Genomic DNA, 23,602 nt, shown 5'->3' on the forward strand with positions numbered 1-23,602 from the left:
ATAGAGGAGTTGGAAAGAATTCAATGAGCAATAATGTTCTGTCTGCTCCCCCTCCCTCCTTGTTACTATTTCTTTTTGTTCAGAGGATGGACAGTATATATATTTTTAGCTTTTCCCAACCTGAACAATTTCCTACACTGAAGATTACTACTTCCAGTTATCCTAATGCCATTTAAGAGTCATAGCTACAAATACAACATTATCTTTGGACAAAAAGCAGTGCAAATAAGCATGTCTATTTTCTTGTCTGCTTATAGATACCCCTAAGCCCTGCCTGACTAGTTTAATATTTGCTGAAGTTGTGGGGGATGATTCCCCCTCCCCCCCTACTCCCCCAAAACAGATGCAACTACTAAATGATCCTGATTAACCTACTATGAGCAGTGCCACATAGAAGGCACTGAAAATGGCAAAGCAAAGGAACTACAGGTCATGCTGAAAGAAAATCATGCCTTGGTCTCCCATTGTTTTAAACATAGTGCTTTACATTTTTTTTTGTTACATTTGTACCCTGCACTTTCCCACTCATGGAAGGCTCAATGCAGCTTACATGGGGCAACGAGGGTTAAGTGACTTGCCCAGAGTCACAAGGAGCTGCCTGTGTTTGAAGTGGGAATTGAACTCAGTTCCTCGGGACCAAAGGCCACCACCCTAACCACTAGGCCACTCCCTCGCAAATTAACAACTTGCACTTGTTAAGAATCATCATCTGGTTGCTGTTACCTTTTACCAAACTATAAATAAACCTAAAGATAATTCTGCCAAAAGAAGCATTTCCAGGCCCTCTTGTTCCTACATAAAAGCTTTCAAAAGAAGAAAAGATCAAATGGGAGCGACTCAGTTGGGTTCTTGGAAATGTGACCTCAGTGTTAATTTATTTATTGTCACAAGGGTTCAGGTCTCTTTACAGGAACATCTCTGGGTTAATGCATGCTGAAGCCCCCCTGCAGGGAGCCAAGAACAATAGAACACTTGTATTCAAAACCAATTAAATAATCTATCTATAAAAACATTAACCTTCCAGGCAAGAACATCCACCAAATTCAAGTTTCATGAATCAAGACGCTCAAAATGTCTTCTACGAACACGATTTTTAAAGTAAAATGTTAAAATTGTATTCCAAATGTGAAGTCTCCTCCTCCCCACGGGAGACAGACGCATCTAGAGTAAAGGAAAGTTGCTGGTACCACGCTACTGTTCTGTCTACTACAAACTGAAAAACTCTTGATTTTCATTTTAGGGATTAGTAGGGGAGACCCTTTGGAATTTAAACGAGATGCGCCGCTGGCTGTGCTGGGTGGAATAACAAAGGCCAGCGCTTCCCTGCAGACTTTTGTCCCCAGTATCCCTCCTCTACTGTTCTCCGCTGGGCTCCTGCTTTATGCCCTTCTCTCCTTCTTTCATCTTCTTGTTCTGATGCGTTTTCACATGCTTGGCCAGATGGTCGCTCCTCATGAACCTCTTACCACACTCCGAGCAGACAAAGCGTTTCTCCCCGGTGTGAGTCCTTAAATGCCTCTGGAGCTCATCCGATCTGGTAAAGCTTTTCCCACAAAACAACCAGTTGCAAACGAACGGTCTTTCCCCCGAGTGCCACCTCAGGTGAGCCTTCAGGTGAGAAGTCTTGCCATACACTTTGGCACAGCCAGGGATGTGGCAAACGTGTTGCTTCTTCTTGCCAGCCTCATCCGTGCCACTGGCAGACTGGCAATTGGGGCATCTGCACCTTCTGCACCGTCTGGCTGAGGCCAGGGGAGATTTGGTTTGAAGCAGGGCAGCGATTTGCGTCTGATACTGAGCAAACTCGGAGTGTCCTAGAACCAGGCTTCTCTGAATAGGGAAACGAGGGTGGTGGGCTTGAGTTACCGGGGAAGGGTGGCTCATGGGGGTGGCTTGCTGAATGCTCCACCAGGGAATGTCTTCCGCTGGGTTTGGAGAGAGCTGTCTGGGCTGCTGGTGGATCAGGTTGGAGTGGCTAGGTACAAAAGCGTGCAAAGCAGAAGAGATGGGCGCTGGGGCTGCGTAAGGAACATAGGCTGGCGGGCAGTTGGACGGCAGCGCCGGCATGGAAGAAGGTAACATCTTGACCGAAGGAAACTCGTACGGGTATGATGGATCGGCCTGAGCTGTCAGAGGCAGTTCGTGAGCGCCGAAAGGCTGGATGTGCGCCGGGCGCTGAGTTTTCTGCGGGGCCAGAGCCAGGTTACTGTGAGAAGGAAGGCCCCCCGGGGAAGAGGCTGGCATTTCGTTAGTCCAGGGATGAAAAATCCTGGAAGGTGATCCCAGACCGGGCTCGTACGGCACTTGAAGGAAATCCGCTCCCGGTTGGCCGATGCGGCTACAGGTAGCAGCCAAGAGAGCCAAAGGCGAGTGCTTGAGCAGGTCCGGGGAGGCGCTGGGAGTGCGATCCTAGGACAAAAGAAAGAATACAAGGGTTACGCAGCCCGCTACCGTTTCAAGGGGGTCTAAAATCAATCCCAGCAGTTTGAATGAAACTTCAAACATTTCCAGAAACTAAAAACAAAAGAGGAGGGGGTTCGACCGAGGCTTTAAAGTAAAGTAGCCAAGATCTCAATTTCTAAACAAAAAGAACTTAATGTCAAACCTCGATTGATTACACCAGTTTGAAAATACTGTAGCTAATCACAAATCTAACAATGTAAATAAAGCTTGTATTAATGCAGAGAAACCGAACACACTCCCGCCTAAAAGTCACTTATGCGAGTAAAAGGCACAGAAGACTGACCTGAATTAGATATTATTCTCCAACCTAATCCAAGACATCTCAAAACGGGCAAGTCCTGAGGTCTCAGGACCGGCAGCACTTCAGCCTGTTGGGAAACTTTAGGAACACCCTTCACCCCAGCATAATTTGGACCAGGTTTTGGGATTTTTACATTTTTAATGGCTGTGTTTTAAAAGCTAAGCTCAAGGCGTTTACACGTTCAGGAAGTGCCAAAAGGGTTTACAATCTTCATTTTTCATTAGGAAAGTGACACCATTTCCTTTCCAAATTTGGCTCTTAGTAGTAGGTGCTGGGATCGCCACAGACCTGTCCTATACGACCGTGTAGCGGGGTTTACTGACCTGGAAGAAAGCCTGCAAAGAGTCTGAGCGCAGCACTGCCACTGCAGCCATGGATCAGTCCAAGACGGGCATGGGAGACTCTCCTCTCTCCTAGGCAGGGCTCTCTCTGCTTTCTGCTCTCCACCGACTGCAACTCTGGGATCTTCCCCAAACAATTTGATAAGGACTTTGTTGGGTCACCAGCCAGTCAGAGGGGGAGATTTATGACTTTGAAGTTTGCCGGTGTCCAATCATCAAAGAACAGCGGCTCTTTCAGAAGCCAAAACAAATCCTTTGAATGCACAAAGCTCCCATGGTGTGTTTGTTGGTCTGGATAAAAGAACTGATTATTAGGGGGGATGGGCAGGGAGGAGATAAAGGCGGGACAATTAATGAAGTAATCACTATGTGGGAAATGTATATACACAAATAATTGGATTTTCTTGATCAAAGGGCCCCTTACCGCCTACAGACCATTGCACCACAAGACATCCAGTCCCCCTCCTTCTTGCTTTTGTTGCAATTAAGGATTTGTTGCAAAATCTAACGTGACCATGTGTCTTTGTTATCTATGGAGAAATCTACTATTCAAGGATTGGGTTCCTAGTCAAATAAAAGACTTATATGTTCTCTAAGGCTTCTGAAGCTGGCATCATGGTTGTTGCAGTTGTCCAGGTCTCGATTCCCACTGCAGCTCCTTGTGACTCTGGGCAAGTCACTTAACCCTCCATTGCCCCAGGTACAAATAAGTGCCTGTGTATACCATGTAAACGGCTTTGAATCAGGGGCGTAGCCAGACTTCGGCAGGAGCCCGAGGTGAGGGGGCACATTTTAGCCCCCCTCCGTGCCGCTGAGCCCCCCGCCATTGCCGACCCCCCGCCACCGCTGCCACCACCACCACCAACAACTTTGATGACCCCTGCCAATGACCCTCCCGACCCCCTACCGCCACCAACCCTCCCCCGCCACTGCCGTCGTCACCTACCTTTGCTGGCGGAGGACCCTAATCCCTGCCAGCCGAGGTCCTCTTCTTCCCACAAAGGCTTCGTTCTGTTTCTGAAGACGTCAGACTCACAGAAACAGAACGAAGCCTGGCTGCACTTCATTCTGTTTCTGTGAGTCTTCACGGGAAGAAGAGGACCTTGGCTGGCAGGGATTGGGGTCCCCCACCAGCAAAGGTAGGTGACGATGGCAGCGGTGGGGGAGGGTTGGCGGTGGGAGGGGGTCAGGAGGGTCGTCGGCAGGAGGGTCCAGGGCCAAATCTACAGGGGCCTAGGCCCCCGTGGCCCCAAGTAGCTATGCCACTGCTTTGAATGTAGTTGCAAAAACAACAGAAAGGCAGTATATCAAGTCCCCTTTCCCTTTGGTTGAAATCAGTTGCATGCACCCTGTCTAACTGTATGTGCAATTTTCTTCAAATTAGCCACCCTTATCTATAGGGGTCCATTTACTAAGTTGCAGTAAAAAGTGGCCTTAGCATGCCATTATGTGGGTTTTTCCTGTGTGCTAAGGGCTTTTATACCTTAAAAAGGCCTTTTTGCATTTTTTTTTATTAATGCCCAAATACTAAGTTGCCATTAGCATGTGAGGAACCAACAATGGTTTAAAGGAAAAGGAACAATGACAAATGTCCAAAAGTGCCTTTATTGGAGAAAGACCCGGCTTGGGCAAACTGCCTGCTTCAGGGGTCATTAGATTCCTCAATAATAAACACAAATACAGTATGAAAATTAAGAATTCTGCTGAAGAAAGGTTCTATAAACTAAGATTTCCTTATTCTGAGGAAACAAACCAACTGCTAAACGTAATTGCAAAAATCAAGGCAGTTTGCCGAATCTTGGCCAAGTTGGGTCTTTCTCCAATAAAGGCCCTTTTGGACATCTGTGATTGTTCCTTCTCCTCTAGACCACCTTTGCTGTTGTTGGTTCCTCTATTGGTTTCTGCAAAGGGTTCACACCTGTTCTTTGTTTTGGCCCATTAGTATGCGGACATTAAAAAAGTTTACTGCGTGAAAACTTATTGCCACCCAATCTGTAGGATTTACATACCATCATTTTGAAGAAATTCACTCAAGGCAATGTACAACAAATATAATTTGGAAATAGGAAACAAACAATTACAATAGTATAGTATCCCAAAAATAGTATATATTACGGTACAGTATATTACTTATGACAGGGGTGGGCAACCTTGATCCTTGAAGGCCACAACCCAGTCGGGTTTTCGGGATTTCCCCAATTAATATGAGTATAGTGATGTGCTACTTTTAACTCCTAACCTCTATTCACTTGTTCAGTACTCATGTCTGTTTTATCATTCCCATCTTAGTATTTCCCTTATTTGTCCTGTTTGTCTGTCCTAATTAGATTGTAAGCTCTGTTAAGCGGGGACTGTCTCTTCATGTTCAAGTGTACAGCGCTGCATACAACTAGTAGCCCTATAGAAATGATAAGTAGTAGTAGTAGTATTCATGTGCTAACCAGTTAATGTCCAGTAATGACACATCCCCTCAAAAACATTTAAAATATTTTTAGTGCATGGTTAGCGTATGCTAATTGGGCAGTTACTGCCAGACACCTGAGCGCATCCCACACTGTAACTCATTCTAAGTTGTGTTAGGCACATGTTAGTGCCTAACACAACTTAGTAAAAGGACCCCTAAATTCCTATTACTCTTGTCTGTATGTTCCACCACCACTTGTTCCCTTTGCAGTCTGTTAAGATGTTTTGATGTGTTTTGTGTTGATGTTGTAAGTCAGGGGAGGGCAACCTCAGTCCTTTAGGGTCACAGCCCAGTCGAGTTTTCAGGATTTCCCTATTGAATATGCATGAGATCTATTTGCATGCACTGCCTCCATTGTATGTAAATAGATCTCATGCATATTAATTGGGTAATAAAAAGAAATAAAATAAAACAAAACATAGAAAAGAAAATAAGATGATACCTTTTTTATTGGACTAGCTTCATAGATTTCTGATCTGAAGAAGAAGGGTTACCTTCGAAAGCTAATCAAACAATGTATTAATTTAGTCCAATAAAAAAAGCATCATCTTCTTTTCTTTTCTTTTCTGTTTTGTTTTATTTCTATTTATTACCTTTAAAAGTGGACTAACATGGCTACCACATTACTTTACTCAAATTAAATGGGAAAATCCTGAAAACCTGACTGGGTTGTGGCCTTCGAGGATCAAGGTTGCCCACCCCTGTCATAAGTAATATACTGTACCGTAATATATACTATTTTTGGGATACTTTACTATTGTAATTCTTTGTTGCCTATTTCCAGTTTATATTTGTTGTACATTGCCTTGAGTGAGTTTCTTCAAAAAGGTGGTAAATAAGTCCTAATAAACAAATAAATACATAAACTGGAACTCCTTACCAGGGCTTAATTTGTAGAGAAAAAGGGAGTACAACTGTCAAACTGAGGGGGGGGGGGGGGGCAGAGACAGGGGCAGGAGCAACAGGACTTGAGGAGTTGGGTTAGGAGAATGACTGTTCTGTGCTGTACTCCAGACTCCCCCCCCCCCCCCCCCCCCCCCCCCCCCCCGCAGCTGCCTGGAAGAAAGCACTGGAGTCTGAAAATAAGTAGTGCAATTCCCCCAGAAATTGCCCTGCTTACATAGAAATGTATAGGCCCATTTGGAGGGAGGGGGGGGGGGGGGACTTATTTCTCTGTAAACCCAATCCAATTTAGCCCATTTTCGATCTCGGTGTATCTTTTAATCCGTCATCCCCACATTTTAACTTTCAACCTATTTTGTTATTTTGTTGTTGTTATTTAGTCCCCGAACAAACAGATGGACAGCAAACAGACATTCTTTGCATAATCCTTTCTTTCATTGGATTCAAAAGACTTTAAAAAGACCGAGTTAAAGCAGTGCCAACATGCTTTACTCTTAATAGAAAACAACATGTCTAAAAGTAAGTTGTATACAGAATGACGATACTCTAGCAGTTCGCCAGGCTCCAAAGCTGTACTTCAAGCTGTGTTTATTAATGTTTAGAGAACCTCGGCTAAAATCAGTAGTTACCATAGCAAGATATTTGTGGGATTCCTGCATAGACTGTTTCTCCAGGTAACTCAATCCCACCAGCAGTCCTTGGGTTTGATTGTATTCGCATTGCCCAGGAAGTCTTTTTAAATGCCAGCATTGAAAGATCTTTATCTGACTTTCCTGTAGAAACAATCCTTGTGCTTCTTGGGAGACTGAGGAGAGATGGAGGGCTTGAATTGGATCGGTGTCTTTGAAGGGATTAAAGTGCCAAGGTCCTCTCCCATGGCTCCATCAGGATTCCCAGGGAAGCGATGGCCCCGGGTAAACTCCACTAGTGCTTGCACAGTGCTCTCCAGCGACAGTGCTTTCTTTTATATCACATTCTCCCATCGTGATTAATATGAACCCTCGCAACTAGCCAACCATATTTTCATACGTAATCCTGTTGCTTCTTATACATTTCGAAACTTGATGGCATGTTTGGGAAATGAGTCAAACTTTGAGAATCAACCAAAAGAGGCGTTTTAAAGAAATGATTCCAATCAATTTCCATACAAAAGCTGGAAAATTTGGGTTTTCACTTAATTGCTTCGGGGTTAGATTAAAGGAGATTTACAGAGAGAGCATTGCTGCTAATCCGGTCAAATATTTACATATGATTGATCTAATATATAAATTTAAAGTTACAAGACTTTAAATCAATGAGAAATAACTGCAGCACAGCATAACAAATAAGATACAGTATTTAAAGGATTTTTTTCAAAGGCACAAAACTGAAGAAAGTTTTTGAAAATGTAAGACCTTTACTAGGAAGAAATATTTCATTTCAGAATATGTTTTAAATCTGTCCGCAATGGTTAGTTTTATATTAGATAAATAGATATATGTCGTGAGAGCTGATCTTTAGACCTGAGGCTTCCGGCTCGGAAGAACCTTATTTTACAATTGTTGCGGTTGAGCTGTGTGAACCAGCGTCAGGACTTTCAATTTTTCACGTTCATTACAGAGTTTCTTAACATATCAATGTTCTGACTTTAAAATCTAATGAAGAGGTGTTGTTTTTTTTAAGTGTAGAAATGATTCAGGATTTTAGGGAGAAACTGGTGATCCAACTTTCCATCTAAAAGGTCTGGAAAAGTTATAGCCACGTAAAGGTGGCAATTTACATCACATGTTCTATTGAAAGGAACAATCAAGGAGATCCCATTATTATTACTCAAGCTGTTACAGATACAGGGGTCATTCTTATTTATAAATATTATGAAGTTCTGTTTCTTACTTTTTTCTCTACTTTTTATTCTTTAGCTAACAGAGTTCAAATTAGCATGTTTTTTCACCCCAAATTGTTGTTTCATACATTTTAAATATTTTAAATTGTTGTACTTGTATTTGTTTATCCTTCTATGTAATCAATTAGCTTCAAATGCTAGGAGTATTACTTTTTCTTAATAAATTAATTTTTCCAAAAAGAACCAGGGCTTTGGTTTCCCAGAAAAGTAATGCCAGTGTTTGTTTGATATGAGTCTGACAGAAATTCTCAATTTTGAAAACGATGAATGAAAATACATATAAAGCTACTGGGCAAACGTCCTTCTACAGAAATATAATTTGTGGTACAACAGAGTGATCTGCTTGCAGTTTAGTTTCAGGCAATATAAAAAAATATATATATTTGACATTCTCGTGGCTATTGCTCTGACCACCATAATTCATAATTGGAAAAGTCAGAGTCATGTTTGCTTTAAATTTTGGTCGTCTTCTATATGCAATATAGTTAAATATGAAAGGGTTATAGCTGAATGTCAACATAGAGTGCACAAATTTGATAAGATGTGGGATCCATTACTAAAATGTTGTGACTCTTCTTCTTGATGTTATTATTATTATTAGCATTTGTATAGCGCTACCAGGCGCACACAGCGCTGAACCCCTGACACAGAGAGACAGTCCCTGCTCAATAGAGCTTACAATCTAAAAATACAGACAGACAAGACAATTAAGGGCGAGAGAAGTACTGGGTGAGAAGGAACAAGGGGAGGGCAATTGAGTAGTGGCTAGGAGCCAAAAGCAGTGGTGAAAAGGTGGGTTTTCAGCATAGATTTGAAAACAGGTAGAGATGGAGCTAGGCACAGGCTCAGGAAGTCTATTCTAGGCATAAGGTGCTGGGAGGGAAAAGGAACGAAGTCTGGAGTTAGCAGCGGAGGAGTATTGCTTTATTGCTCTTGATGTTATTCTGTATTGTTCACATTTAAGAAAAAGATTGAACTTAAAAAAGATTTTCTTTACAAATGTAGCAATTTAACATAAAAGTGCAACCTTTATTTTCCACATTTGTAGCAGCTGACAGTTGAGCTGTAAGTCTGAAAGACAAAAAGGCCAACCTATGTACAAAACTTACTATTTATCTAAAATAGGTTGTTGCTCAGTCCTGCAGGTAGAGTTCCTGAGACTCCATTAACAGCATCATCTCAGAGCATACTTGGAACTGATAGACAGGAAGGTTGGTTTACAGGTAGACTAACTAGTTTGAAAAAAGCCAGTATTTCATGAAAGACTTGCATTAGAAACCTATAGTAAGCAAACATGAAAGAAAGAAGCTGGGACCACAAAGAAGAAACATCTGCATATATACTGAGCCAACAATACAACTCTTCATCTTTTTTGCCTTACTTAAGCACAGATTATCTGTAAAGATCTCTTAAAACCTACCTCTCGTGTGCAATTGTATATTAAATCAACCTTTTTGAAGCTAAAAATATGGTCTCTTTGTGTTCTGAGTATATGGTATCTTTTATATATACTTAATTTATTTAATTTATTGCAATTATCACCTTTGGTGATTGGTGGAGAAATTAATATCCTAAAACTTATAAATACAGTGCCTGCTCTTAAATTATAAACAGTAGCAAGTGCTCTAGAGCTCTTTCCCCCAAGTAAATCATTTCTTGTAACATTTTTATTGGATTTCCAACCGCCACCTGAAGCTGAACATGTCCAAAACCGAGCTCCTCGTCTTTCCACCTAAACCCACTTCTCCTCTTCCTCCACTCTCTATCTCAGTTGATAACACCCTCATCCTCCCCGTCCCATCTGCCCGCAACCTCGGAGTCATCTTCGACTCCTCCCTCTCCTTCTCTGCGCATGCATATCCAACAGACTGCCAAAACCTGTCGCTTCTTCCTCTTCAACGTCAGCAAAATTCGCCCTTTCCTTTCTGAGCACACCACACGAACTCTCGTCCACGCTCTCATTACCTCTCGCCTTGACTACTGCAACTTACTCCTCACTGGCCTCCCACTTAGCCATCTATCCCCCCTTCAATCCGTTCAGAACGCTGCCGCATGTCTTATATTCCGTCAGAACCGACATACTCATATCACCCCTCTCCTCAAGTCACTTCACTGGCTTCTGATCAGTTACCGCATACAATTCAAGCTTCTCCTCCTTACCTACAAATGCACCCGGTCTGCGGCTCCTCACTACCTCTCTACCCTCATCTCCCCCTATGTTCCCACCCGTAACCTCCGCTCACAGGACAAATCCCTCCTTTCAGTACCCTTCTCCACCACTGCCAACTCCAGGCTCCGCTCATTCTGCCTTACCTCACCCTATGCCTGGAACAATCTTCCTCAACCCCTACGCCAAGCCTCCTTCCTACCCATCTTCAAATCCCTGCTTAAAACTCACCTCTTCAATGCTGCTTTCGGCACCTAACCTTTCGAGAAATATAGTAAGCCCTATCAGATCGACTCTACACTTGTCTTTTAGATTGTACACTTGTCTCTAGATTTACACCTGTCTTTTAGATTGTAAGCTCCTTGAGCAGGGACTGTCCTTCCATGTTAAATTGTACAGCGCTGCGTAACCCTAGTAGCGCTTTAGAAATGTTAAGTAGTAGTAGTAGTAATCTGCAGTACTTATGACAAGTGGGGAAAGCAAATATTATTAATTTAGACTTTGCTCACACCTTTTTCAGTGTTAGCTCAAAGTGAGTTACATTCAGGCACACTGGGTATTTCTCTGTCCCTGGAAAACTCACAATCTATAATCTAATTTTGTTACCTAAGGAAATGGAGGGTTAAGTGACTTTCCCAAGATCACAAGGAGCAGCAGTGGGATTTGAACTGGCTACCTCTGCATATCAAGACTAATGCTCTAACCACTAGGCTACTCCTGCACATATAGAATCTGGCAAAGAAGTGAATTCACAATCTATAGTTTGCTGGTCTGTTGTTTAATTTTATCTTCAATTTTGTATAGTATTATAAGTTGGTCTTTTAAGTTATCCAAATTACATTTATTTATTTAGATTTTGCTCACACCTTTTTCAGTAGTAGCTCAAGATGAGTTACATTCAGGTACACTGGATATTTCTCTGTCTCAGGAGGGCTCACAATCTAAGCTTGTACCTGAGGCAATGGAGGGTTAGCAGGAATATTAATTTATGACGATTATTAACATGGTGCCTGACCATAGGATCATATCCCATAGATTTCTTTTTACTAAGCTATATCTATACTCTTTCTAAAAGGTTGTAAGTTAAAGTTCGTATGATGTCTTTTGCCTTGATTTGATTCTCCCTACTTATTTGATATGAGAGTCACTTCTTTAAGAGTTATTTTCCACTGTAATTCATAATTATTAAATTATCATTTTAGTTTTACCACCATTCTGTTCTTCCATTTAGTTGTACATTCAGTTTTATTCATGTTGATGTTTCATTTATATTTGCATTCATAATTTATGAAATCATATTAATAGATGGTCTTTTTATATTTTTCATGTTTACATATTTATTTATATTTTTAGATGTTTAGAGGCCCTTTTACAAAGTTACACGAAGAACTGGCCTGCAGCAGTGTGGCCATGTGTTTTTGGCATGTGCTGGACCTGTATTGTACCACATCTAGAAAAAAAGGGATTTTTTTTAATGGGCTGGAAAATGGACGTGAGGGAAAATGAAAACCAGCGTGTGTCCATTTTCGGCCTGAGACCTTACCGCTACCCATTGACTTAATGGTAAGGTCTTACGCGCTACCCGGGCGGTAAGCATGCAGTACATGCCAACCATGGTAGAAAATAGAAAATATTTTCTACTGTGTGTTTTCAGTGCGCACCAAATTTGGAATTTCTGCTTGGGGCACCTGGTAGCCATATGGCAATGCCAATTTGGAGTATGCTGCATGCACGTAGAACCTTACACGCCTTTATAAAAGGGGCCACATCTATCAAGTGGATAAACATGTCTCACTGCATATACTGCAGTAGGACATGTTTATCCACTCCTCCATGTGCAACTTTCTTCAAATCAGTCACCTTACTTTCTAATTCTTCCTACTTTCTTACCCATCTATATGTTACAACTTTGCCTTACCCTTCATTACCAATTATAATGTTCTATTACGTATTGTGTAGTCATTGCAAGTAGTATACCATGCAATACTTTGTATTGTTTTCGAATATTTTTACTGCTGTAATTGCCTATTGCTCATGTTTGATCTATTCTTACTGTACACCGCCTTGAGCGAACGCCTTCAAAAAGGCAGTAAATAAATCCTAATAAATAAATAAAATAATAAATAAAGCCATGCTAGCAGTTCCCACGCAGCAATGCTAACAGAGTGGATTCAAATTGAATGGGCTTTGTCAGCATTACCGCACTGGGAGCTGCTAGTGTGACTTGATAAAAGAGGTCCTTAGTTAATGTATATGCTTTATATTGTTGAGGTCTCTTATCATTATTGATGTCTCTGTTTTTACTGATGATCTTGTATATATATATATATATATATATATATATATATATATATATTTGTATTTTTAGACTCCTGATGCAGGCACTTTAGCCAAAAAATGGCCCATGTTGAGTTAGCGAAAATCACAATAAAGGATAATCAGGCTCCTTTTGTTTGCTGCTTTTGTCATCTCCACTGAGGCTTGTTTTTTTGTCTTGGTTCTGATTCACTGTGTGTGTGGGAGAAGGTAGGAAGGGAGTACTGTTATTAAGGTGTAAGTCTGTCATTGCTATGTTAGTGTGAATGAGCATATGCTGCAGCTGTTGGAATTGCTTTTGCTATGGGGTGGAGGGGGGAGTGAGGCTATTTTCATCTCTCACCACATGCTGAAACTTTAGGGCCATGTTCAGCATTAAATAACCAGGTCGGAGAGGCTCCTACCTAGTTATCCTCCGCTGATGGGTGGCCCTTGAATTTTCAGTGGCAGAGAACCAGATAGTGCCGCTGAGAATCTGGGCAGATTGCTGTGGTAGTATCCACTTAGTACCAGGACAGTCCAGGGGTGGAGTCTAGCCAGAGCTCGGATTTACCTGGTTAGAAGCAGTTTTCAGTCCACTAACCAGATAAGTTCCTGGATAAAGTCAGGACAGCAAAAAGACTGTCCTAATTTTATCCTATTACTAATCTGGTACAGATCTGAATATCACTGGTACCAGGATAAATGCCAGTGGCCACAAAACACCTGGATGTTCAGCACCAATATGTCTCAATGCTGAATATCCAAGTATAGAAAAACCCGTGGGAGGCAGCGTTAAAAAAAAACCCACTGACCACTGTTGCTCAAAATTGCCCCTTCATATCTACAGCACAGGTCTCCCCAGTCACCACCTTCCTTTCTGTGATGAGAGTAGCCTTCCAGTGCTCTGTCCCCATAGCCTTCCTAACCACTTTCTGGGCTGCTAATCACCATAGAAACATTTAGGGCATTTGCAGGTGAGTAGGGGCCAGATGCATCAACCTAACGTTAAAAAATCTAAAACGTTAAAGTCCCTAACGAATTTTAAAAAACGAAGGATGCACAAAAAAAAAAAGTCGCACATGTTTGGTGCGGTACTGTAAAGTACAATGCATCAAACCTGTGTAATCCCCGTCGGTAATCGGCCCCTAACGCATGCGCAGAGCAGCCAAGTGTTATGTTGGCTGCTCTGCGCATGCCACAAATGTCAATGCAGACAGTTTGAGAAGAGGTGGAGCAGTTGTGTGTGCGTGTTGGGAGTGGGGGTAGTTTTGGGGGATGAGGCAGTTTGCAAGATGGTGGGGCAGTTGTGGGAGGTAGTTTATGGGAGTGGAGCATTTGTGAGGATGGGGCAGTTGTGCTGGGGTATTTTTTGAGGAGCTGGGGCAGTTTGCAGGATGGTTAGAAAATTGCCCGGGGATTAGTTCTTCAGGGTGAGAGCAGGGTGCGGGGATAGTGGTAGAGTTCCAGGGAATATTGACAGTTTATGAGGTGGTGGGGTAGCTGCAGGGGATAGCTTTTGGGGATGGGGCAATTTGCAGAGTGGTGGTCCATTTGTAGGGGTAGGTTTTGGGGTGAGGCAGTTTGCAGAGGGTGGGGGCAGTTGTGTGGTGGGGTTAACTATGGCAGCGGAGGTAGTTTGTGGGGTGGTGGGGTAGTTGGGGTTGGGGTATTTTATTGGTGTGGGACAGTTTGTGGGGTTTGTGGGTATTTTTAGGGGTAGTTTTTTTTATGGGGTTGTGGGGCATTTGCAGGGGCTAGTTTTTAGGTTTGAGTAGTTATACAACATCATTTTGGGGGAAAGTGTTAGAAGTGTAAAGAACAGGGAGAGACAGTAAGAAAGAAAATATTCCCAAATTGTTATGTTTCACTTTTTGTAATTTTCCATGCTACAGCAGCTGGTACTCCTATAGAAAAGTAGTGGGCAATTTATTTGTGAAAGCGGGCTTATTTCTCTAGAACCCCAGTCTGATTTTGCTCATTTTCAAATATTATGTCGTTTTAAAATCTATTTTACCCACATTTCAAGTTTAATTGCATTCCATAACATTTTTGGAGAGTTATGTAGCTGCCAGATGGAGAAAGAGACAGACATCTCAATCTGTTTTGTATAATTCTTTCCAATGTTTTGTTTGGGTTGGAAAGAATAGAAATGGACAGCACAGTCTGCAAACCACTGTTCCAGCCCAGCCCATACTGCAAGATTACAACAAGTGAATCACTAGGTCTCTGGCCTTCTGTACCTCTATTCTCTCCCCCCCACCCCCCCCCCCCACAGTCATCTTTCTTGGAAGAAGCAACAGTGCAGTCACATGCCCCAAAGAATACAGTAACCACAGGAATCACAGGCAATGCAAGATTTACAGGTTCCTTTTCAGGGGTGCTAGATGCTGTGATTGAACTGTAAGATGGATTTTGCATCACAATGTTCTTCATAATCTTCTTGAATGCCTTTTCAAATTCGGCATATAAGCAACCTGTGGAAATAAAGGAAATTTTTAATACACGCAGCTTATGAAATGTAGCCTTAAGTGAAGATTTTCTTCTTGTTTTGATTTCACGGTAGTCAAAAATAATTGTTAGTTTGATGTTATATGTAATTCTTTGTTGTTAAAGTACTAATGACTGGGAATGTAAAACTAAAGCCAATATTCACTACAGTAATCTGATTAATAATGGATACTGCTAGCACAGAGTTGGCATACAATTTATAAAAATATCTTAAGAATGAATGTTGCATATAGAATTTCTATTCTAAAGTTTGTTTCCTTTTTTTCTCCTTATACCAACTACTCCACAAATTACATTCTATGGCATTATTTGAACATTAAACAAGTGTCACATATTCTATAAGAACCAGTTCACAATATTGTTTGAATGATCACATTTCCCCGGTCTTTTTTACATCACAGTTCTGATTTGTAAAAAGTGCTCCAGGCTACGGGCACTTGAACTGTGATAAAGGCCCACTAGTTAGCAGAGGACATCTGTGAGTTTCCTCCGTGATCTACAACAAAAGTAGTACTTACAGCAGTCACTCAGCAGACCTTTGAAGTACTGGGCCAGCAGAAAGCAACTATTGTTCCCAGCCCTCAACATGGAAGAGATCAAACCATGCCCTTTGCAATCCAGAGAGGTTTTGTTTTTTTCTTGCAACATGATACCCTTTCTTTTTACCTTTGAGGTTTAGCAATTCCTACTCTTTAAGAAACTGGTCAAACTATAAAAGCGATTGCCCTAAGATTTACACTGGTAGATTAGGTAGTACACCTTTCTCCAAGCTTTGCATACAGGTGTGTGGGCAAACAACATCCTGAGTCTTATGCATAGGGTCCATGGATTGGATGGGTCTTTCTCCATAGTAAATGGAAATTTTTAAGAAAGTGCTTCAATGGGCATGAATAAACAATAGGCCTTTTTACTAAACCACTGCAAAATCTGGGCTTGGCACATGCTAATGCAGGACTTCCACACATGCTAAGCCCAGATTTACAGTGGCAGTTTTTTCCAATTTGTTTTTTGTAAGTCACATGCTAATTTTTCCATTAGTTTACCTTTCAACTTCTGCTCATGGCTTGCTCCATGGTTCCAGCCAGGCTGAGGAACTGGCTATATGGTTCTCAAGATCCAGCCCACATCCACCACTTCTGTTGCCCCCTAGTAGTGTGGACAAGGATGCATCCGGCCAGCCTGAATCAGTGAATTGCTCGCCCCCTAGGTTGGGCATCTACTTCCCCTGCTATTGTGCCATACCCCCTCTTTTTCAGTATGTTAGCTCAGTCTTCTATGTGTGCTGAAGTAGGTAAGGGGGAAAGAAGAGGAGTTGCCAGGCTCCCCCTCCCCCCTTTATACCCTTATCTGCCGGCTGGCCTCCACTTTCATCATGAGCCTACCCATCAGTACCAACATTTAAAAACTATTGAGGGTGCCAAACTCATTACAAATTGCCCCTTCCTTGCTTAATATTAGAGGTGCTCAGCACCCACCACACCGGCTCCTATGAGCCCACCACTGCCTTTATAACCCCCATCTGTCCACTGGACAGAAGGAACAGTCAGTTACAAGAAGTAGCCTCCCTCATGGGAGGGTGGAAATGGTGCCTGCTTGATCATGCCTGCCTGAGGGGCTTCTGCCTAGATATGCTCAGAATAAAAATAATCATTGTGATTATTTTCTTAAACTGACAACTGAATATATCAATAATATGTTGCTAATATGGTTATTTTAAGTGTGAAAAAAATGAATGTGTGCCTTTATTCTCTCCTTTCTCTTTAAAAGAGTTCACACCTACCGAAAAAAAAAATCTTGTTTTTCCTGGGCCACACTGTAGAAATTAAACCCACGTGCATTTCAATTGTGGTTGGTATTCAAACCACTGGGGCCGATATTCAGGCTCTTCGAGGCAGCCTGGCTAACTCCCACAGTTGGCGGTGAGGCTGGATATTCAATGCCAGGCCATTTCCGGTGACCAGCATTGAATATCTGGTTTATTTTTGGCCAGATTAAACTTAACTGACCAAACCAATATTCAGCGCTGGCCAGTTAAGTTTATAGTGGTCAAAGATAAGCCTGCTATTTGGGCAGCCTGATTTGGCCATCAAACTTAGCTGGTGATGTGCTAAAGATTCACAGCTAGCCAGCTATATCACGCGATAGGGCTGGTTAGCCGCTATGGGCCAGATTCTATATATGGTGCTTAAAAAATCTGCATGGAAAACATTTCCACCTAAACATATTCTATAAGTGGTGCCTAGATTTAGGCGCAGTATATAGAATACGCTTGGTCGATAGCCTAACACCTAAAACTACACGTATCCATTTACACCAATGAAAACATGACACAAATCCTGGTGTGTAGATTTACGCACAGAGGGCCATATTCTATAACAGCGTGTGTAAATTTTGGAATACCCATGAAATGCCCATTTCTCCACCTATAACCACACCCCTTTTTACCTGCACGCATGAATATTTAGGCGCAGTGCGTTACAGAATTCACTTAGGGAGTTGTGCGCGTAAATTCTAATTATTACCAATTAGTGCTCATTATTGCTTGTTAAGTGCTGAAAACAACGCTGATTGGCTTGTTAAACCAATTAAGTTACATGCGTTGTTATAAAATATGCTTGGATTTTGATGCAGAATGCTAGACGCGCTACATAGAATCCAGGGGTATGCGCTGGCCTCAAATATTCAGCGGGAGATAGCCGGCTATCCCCCTCTGAATATTCACAGATTGGCTGTTAAGTGCTATTTAACTGGTCAGGAGCCATTTCTGGCTGGTTAAATAGCTCTGAATATTGGGGGGGGGGGGGGATTATATTTAATTCCACACTACACAGTGAGAGCATAAGCCACACCCCTTAAGAAAATAGTTTTTGTGCACATCTGGGATTGCCATAAAAGCTTATTATAGGTTACTAAAAACTGAGCACAGCATTAACACATAATAGAAGAATCGGAGGGAAATGTTTCATTGAATAAAGGAGTTGGTCAACAGTTGGTCTCCAAATCAAGACCAGGGACAGAGTGAAGCAAGCCAAGAGGTTATATTAAAGCCAGCCAGAAAACCATCTGTTGCACTTGTTGCTTTACATTGGCTCCCTGTTCTTTCCAGAGTTTTAAGTTCGCCTGCATAATTTTCAAAATGTTTGATGGCTCTGCTCCAGAATTTTTTTTTTCATTTGATTTCTTTTCCTCTTGCACGCGGAGTTATGAAAACAAAGGATTCATTCCGTCTTTTACTGTCTTCTTTTCTTGGTGTTAGATGCAAACAGATGTTGGAGATGTCTTTCTGCTTTCAGACACCACATTTCTGGCTTTTGCTTCCTTTGGAACTGCATGGGTCTTCCACTTATCTCTCCTTTAGAAAGCAGTTAAAGACCTATCTGTTTAAACGTCTTATGTCATAATCATTTTCTTTTTTTCTGGTTATAATTTCTTTTTGTTAAACTACTTTGAACCTCTGTTAAGAGGGCGTTAGTGGTATACAAGAAATTCGTCACATCACATACTCAGATGCTAGTACTAGAAAATGAGTTCTGATGCTTAGTGCTTAGGCTTTGCAGCTGTCAAACATACTAGCTAGAGGCATATTTTCAAAGCACTTAGCCTTCCAAAGTTCCATAGATCATGTGTGCAAGCAGTGATATAACATAATATTGGGGCACATTAAAATGCAGGATATCCTGGGAAAGTTTTTGTTTACATGAAGGACCCCACTTTCTGGCACCTTTGGGACACGCTGAAGAATTGTATGTAATGATCTAAAATGCTTATCAGATGGTTATATTAAGCCCCATTTTGCATAGGATATCTTGGTAGGAATTAGGTGCCTAATGCAGCCTTATAAAAGGACCCCTGAATTTGCAGATAGCACACAGTACTGTGCTTGGAATTAGCGTGAAACACTTAGCACCTCCTATTTAGGAGACAGTAAGTGGTCTTATGATAACTGCAAAAGTGGCGATTACTTGCAGCGCACTAATCGCAAAAACACTTTCTACGCCTATTCTCTGCCCATGGCACACTCTCTAACACAAAACACACTTACCCCCATTCTGTATATGGTGCCTAAAGTTGTACACGCTAATTTGGCCACATGGACAAATTGCATATACAACTTAATTGATTAAAAAGCCAATCAGCGTCAATAATTAGTACTTAACAATCAATTAGCGGCACTACTTGGCTTTAATTAGAATTTACAAGCACAACTTTCTAGGCGTATTCTATAAAATGGTGCACGTAAATTCTCATGCGTGCAGTCAAAAAAGGGGTGTGGTTATGGGCGTGGAATGGGTGGGTTTCGGGCATTAAAAAAAACTATGTGCACTGTTATGGAATACACCCAATCTGCGCCTAACTTAGGCACAGGTATTTAGGCCTGGTTTTAGGTGGCCTAAATGGATGCGCCTAAATTTTAGTTGCAAGAACAGCGAGTGCTCATATTTTATAAACTACACCTTATGCGCAGTTTATAGAATCACGCTAACCGTGTGGCTTTTCAGTGCTGATTTTCGGTGTGACTGTCACCTGCTTCAGGGGTCTATTCCTGCAACACTAGTTGCATGAGTGGTTGCTCAAATAACGGATGTGGTAGCTCAATATAATATTAGTCCGCTCTGGAAAAAAACAAGTGAATGAGTGGAGTGGATCAAAATGCTAAGAAATTGTGCCAAAAAAGTAAACTTAGTGTTACTTGAATAGACCCCAGAAGCAGGCGTCAGTCACACTGAAACACGGCCCATGTCTGGTCATTAATAAAGCACACTTGTTCCGTTCTTGAGAGTCCTTTGTGCTTTTTTTCTGGACTGCTTGTGCTGTGTACTTTGACCCCCCTCCATTGTATGTAGCATTGAAACTGATGCCAGACCCTGATCGGGTGTCATTTTATAGGTTTGTTTCCAATGCGTAATCCCTGGTTTACCTGTGCAGAAGGGCTATAACAAAATGACCCAATGGTATATGTGTGTAACAGTACACATGCTGACAAGAAGGCCCATACTTTCATGGAGCCCATATGTAGGTCTGTTTAGGGTATAGTTTGGGTGGAGCATGGGTGAAGTCATGTACTACATACATATTTTATAAGATACTTTTACAAAATGGTGAAAATACTTTCTTGTGGGCCTTAAAAGTATAAACAAACCACACAGTAGAGTTCTCACTTTCTGGGAGCAGATGAACTGACTGAAAAAGTTGGCGATTAAGGGGACAATCCTTGAAACAGCTTTGTGCAAAACATGAGTCATGTCGGTTAGTCAGTCCCTGACCTGGCAGTAAAGTAACATCTTCAGTTGATTACTCTTTCATATATATGTTTTAAAATAATAAATAAAGAGAAGATAAAGGTTCTCATACGGAGACATTAGAAAATTATATGTTGATAACATTTTCTTGATTCTGTGGTACCAATGATGAAATAGGTGTGTAAGTCTCACTGTCGATGAAGTGCTAATGTCAGTGACACCGCTGAGGTCCATGGATAATATTGTATAAAGTGGAAATGATACTGTGTTGGTTGTTTATATTTTATAAGATAAGATATACATGTATGCACACACTTGCCCCTGGATTCTATATAGGTTACTCAAAGTTGAGCACGCAAATTTGAGCATGGAGCTCAGATATGTGCGCAAACTAATGTCAATTGGGTGTTTGCAACTAATTGTTCAGATTAATTGGAGTTAATTGGCACTAATTTGGGTTTATGAGCATATCTATGTGCTATTCTATAATGCAGTGCCCAAAGTGTCTTGTGCGAAACCCAAAAGGAGGTGTGTTTGTAGGAGGGGCATGGGTGGCTCGGGGGTATTCCAAATATTTAGGCGCAGTGTTATAGAACACCGGGGTTAGATGCTCAACTTGTGTGCTAGGATTTATACAGGTTTCAGCTGGCGTAAATCCTCATGCCTAAAGTTGGGTGTGGGAATCCACTCTAAGTGCTATTCTATTAAGGGCGCTCAGCCCATATTACCCTTTATAGAATAGTGCTTAGCACCTAACTGCTAAGTGGGCTTGGGATTTGGGTCTTCCTCTGGAATCTTTAGATCTTGGTAAACTGATTAAGCAGATATCAGAGATCTCTGTTAGTGCTGAAGTGAGAGAATGTCAGTTTTGCACTTTGCATCATACATACTTTAAGTTTTCAAGACAGGGAGGACTGATAGGCCTATTTGTAGGAAGTGTAAACATGACACTAACTCTTTTTTTCCATGCTTTTTGGAGTTGCCCACAGGTTAAGCTATTTTGGAAGGTGCTCCTGAATTATTCGGAGGGTCTTTTTGGACACTCTCTTCCCCTTTCACCAGCAGGATTGCTTTTGGACAAGTTTGAAGACTTTCGAGTCACAAATTGTTATTATAGTCTCCTTCTTAGAATGGCAAGAGTGTTGGGCAAACAAATAATTCTGGGCGTATGGATCAATGATAGCCTCCCGTTCTTTTGGGCTTGGCAGAATCGACTGCATGCACTGATTTTACTAGAACAGCGGCAAGCTAAACGCTCTCTGAAGCAGAAAAAAATGTTTCAGGCACTCTGGGATGTCTATATTCAATCTTTGTCTCATAGAAGCAAGACTTTGATTCTTAATTCATTTTGATTCCTTCCTCATGCCTTCCTCAGCTGGGGGTGGGGGGGGGGGGGGTGGGGGGTGGGGAGGGTTGTCCTACCATGCATGCCCTGGGATTAAGGTAGCAGTTTTTATTCCTTTTTTTTCCTTTCCCCTCCCTGTTGATGAGTCTGGGTCTGACAATTGATCAACCTTGGTTATCTCATATAGTTTACGGAAGGGATCAGAGTTCACCCTTTCGTTTTTCTCTTTTGGCCTTGTTTTAATCCTTTTTTTTCTTATGAGATGGCCCTTGATATCATCTTTGTCTAAAGCCAAGAGGGAGGGGGAGAGAAGATGGAAGGGATGAAGAGGGGAGGGGAAGGAACAGGGAAAAGACAGACAACAAAATTTCTTTCCTTCTTTATTTTCTTTTTTCTTTGAGGGGGTGGGGGGAGGTTGGGTAAGTTTATAGATCATGACATCTGGAATGTATTCTGTTTGGCTGTTGAAGTTCTATGGTTGTTTATTGCGACTGTTTTATCACATACAATTGGGGGAGCTCTGCTTTTTTAAACATTGAACAACTCATATGTATGTTTGCTTTCATACATTTTTATTGGTTCAATAAAAATTGTTTCAACATACAGAATAGCACTTATCACAGATTTTTCCTGGTGCACAATTTGAGCACCATTTACTGAATCTGGTCCTGGATGTGTAAATGTACACGGGTGCACTTTAACTGCAATTTCTGCAGGTTTTGTGAGGATATTTTATAAAGACACTTTATATGCACCTACATACAGGCATTTGTATGAAATAACACCCAAATAGATGCCTACATCTTACCTCGATGACTTGTTAAAACTACCCTCATTAAAGAAGGAAATATCAGTATGCTGTGTCTGCTTATTTTTCTAATATATACTTATTCCATTTTTTTCTTCAATGGGATCCCTCAGCCCCACTCTTCTCTAAGGGTATCTACCCAATGCTCTGATTGATATAGTTTATTTTACTTGATATACTGATCTTTCTGAGATCAGAGCAGTTTTCACATTGCAATCAGAGAGAAAGGAATTACATTTTAATAAGCATACAATAAGTCCTGTCCTCTACACAACAGGAGTGGACACTGCAGTGGGAAATTTTCCACTGTGGCTACAGTGAGACACAGAAAGATATAGCAAATGGGGGTGGGGAGGCTGAAGGAATGGTGAAAAAGAGATAGGAGAAACCTAGGAAATGTCTGTTTACCCCAGGCCATCTGCCCTTGTCTTCACTTTGTAGGCCTACTCAAATAGATGGGTTTTTAGTGCTACTTTAAAGTTAAGAAATACTGGCTCTATAGTAAAGCCAGGGGCAAGGAATTCCAAAGAAGCAACACAGAAGAAAGCAGATTGCCAGGTTGAATTCAAATGTGCTAGGCTACCGAATTGGGGGGGGGGGGGGGGTATGTGCAGATGGCCATCATGTAGGGAATGTGTGATGTAAGGAGGGATTTCAACCTAAAGTTATTATAATATATCCTTAGGTTTATTATAAGGATTTTAAACTGAATTTGAAATTGTATGGACAGTCAGTGACACTGTTTCAAAAGGGGAGTGACATGATCATGCCATTTTTGCACAGCTGAGAGTTCTTATTGCCAAGCTTTGTACAGTCTGTAAATGCTTAATAAAATATGTGGAAAGTCCAACATAAATAATGTTTCAATAATCAAGGCAGAGT

General features: G+C 41.6%; 2 protein-coding genes across 2 annotated transcripts in view; both read right to left on the bottom strand.

Annotated features, from left to right (window-relative positions):
- Positions 1-968: 968 nt before the first annotated feature.
- SP5 (Sp5 transcription factor) lies at positions 969-3,205 on the bottom strand. Its single transcript, XM_030210433.1, has 2 exons — positions 3,088-3,205; positions 969-2,409 (listed from the first exon to the last, which is right to left on the bottom strand). Exons 1-2 carry the CDS (start codon positions 3,136-3,138, stop codon positions 1,354-1,356), a joined length of 1,107 nt encoding a protein of 368 aa, XP_030066293.1. The 5' UTR covers positions 3,139-3,205; the 3' UTR covers positions 969-1,353.
- Positions 3,206-15,154: 11,949 nt separating this feature from the next.
- MYO3B (myosin IIIB) overlaps positions 15,155-23,602 on the bottom strand; it is a 634,284-nt gene continuing 625,836 nt past the window's right edge. The window contains exon 42 of the mRNA XM_030210853.1: positions 15,155-15,293. The gene's annotated coding sequence lies outside the window, so the exon portion shown is untranslated. The remainder of the gene's footprint in view (positions 15,294-23,602) is intronic.

Source organism: Microcaecilia unicolor, chromosome 7 (assembly GCF_901765095.1).
Source record: "Microcaecilia unicolor chromosome 7, aMicUni1.1, whole genome shotgun sequence".
NCBI lineage: Eukaryota > Metazoa > Chordata > Amphibia > Gymnophiona > Siphonopidae > Microcaecilia > Microcaecilia unicolor.

Bases quoted from the DNA above. Each gene is read 5' to 3' on its own strand.
- SP5 (XM_030210433.1), bottom strand. From the start codon at position 3,138: ATGGCTGCAGTGGCAGTGCTGCGCTCAGACTCTTTGCAGGCTTTCTTC. The intron at 2,410-3,087 runs GTCAGTAAACCC...CTTTTGTCCTAG, and splicing joins CTTTGCAGGCTTTCTTCCAG to GATCGCACTCCCAGCGCCTC.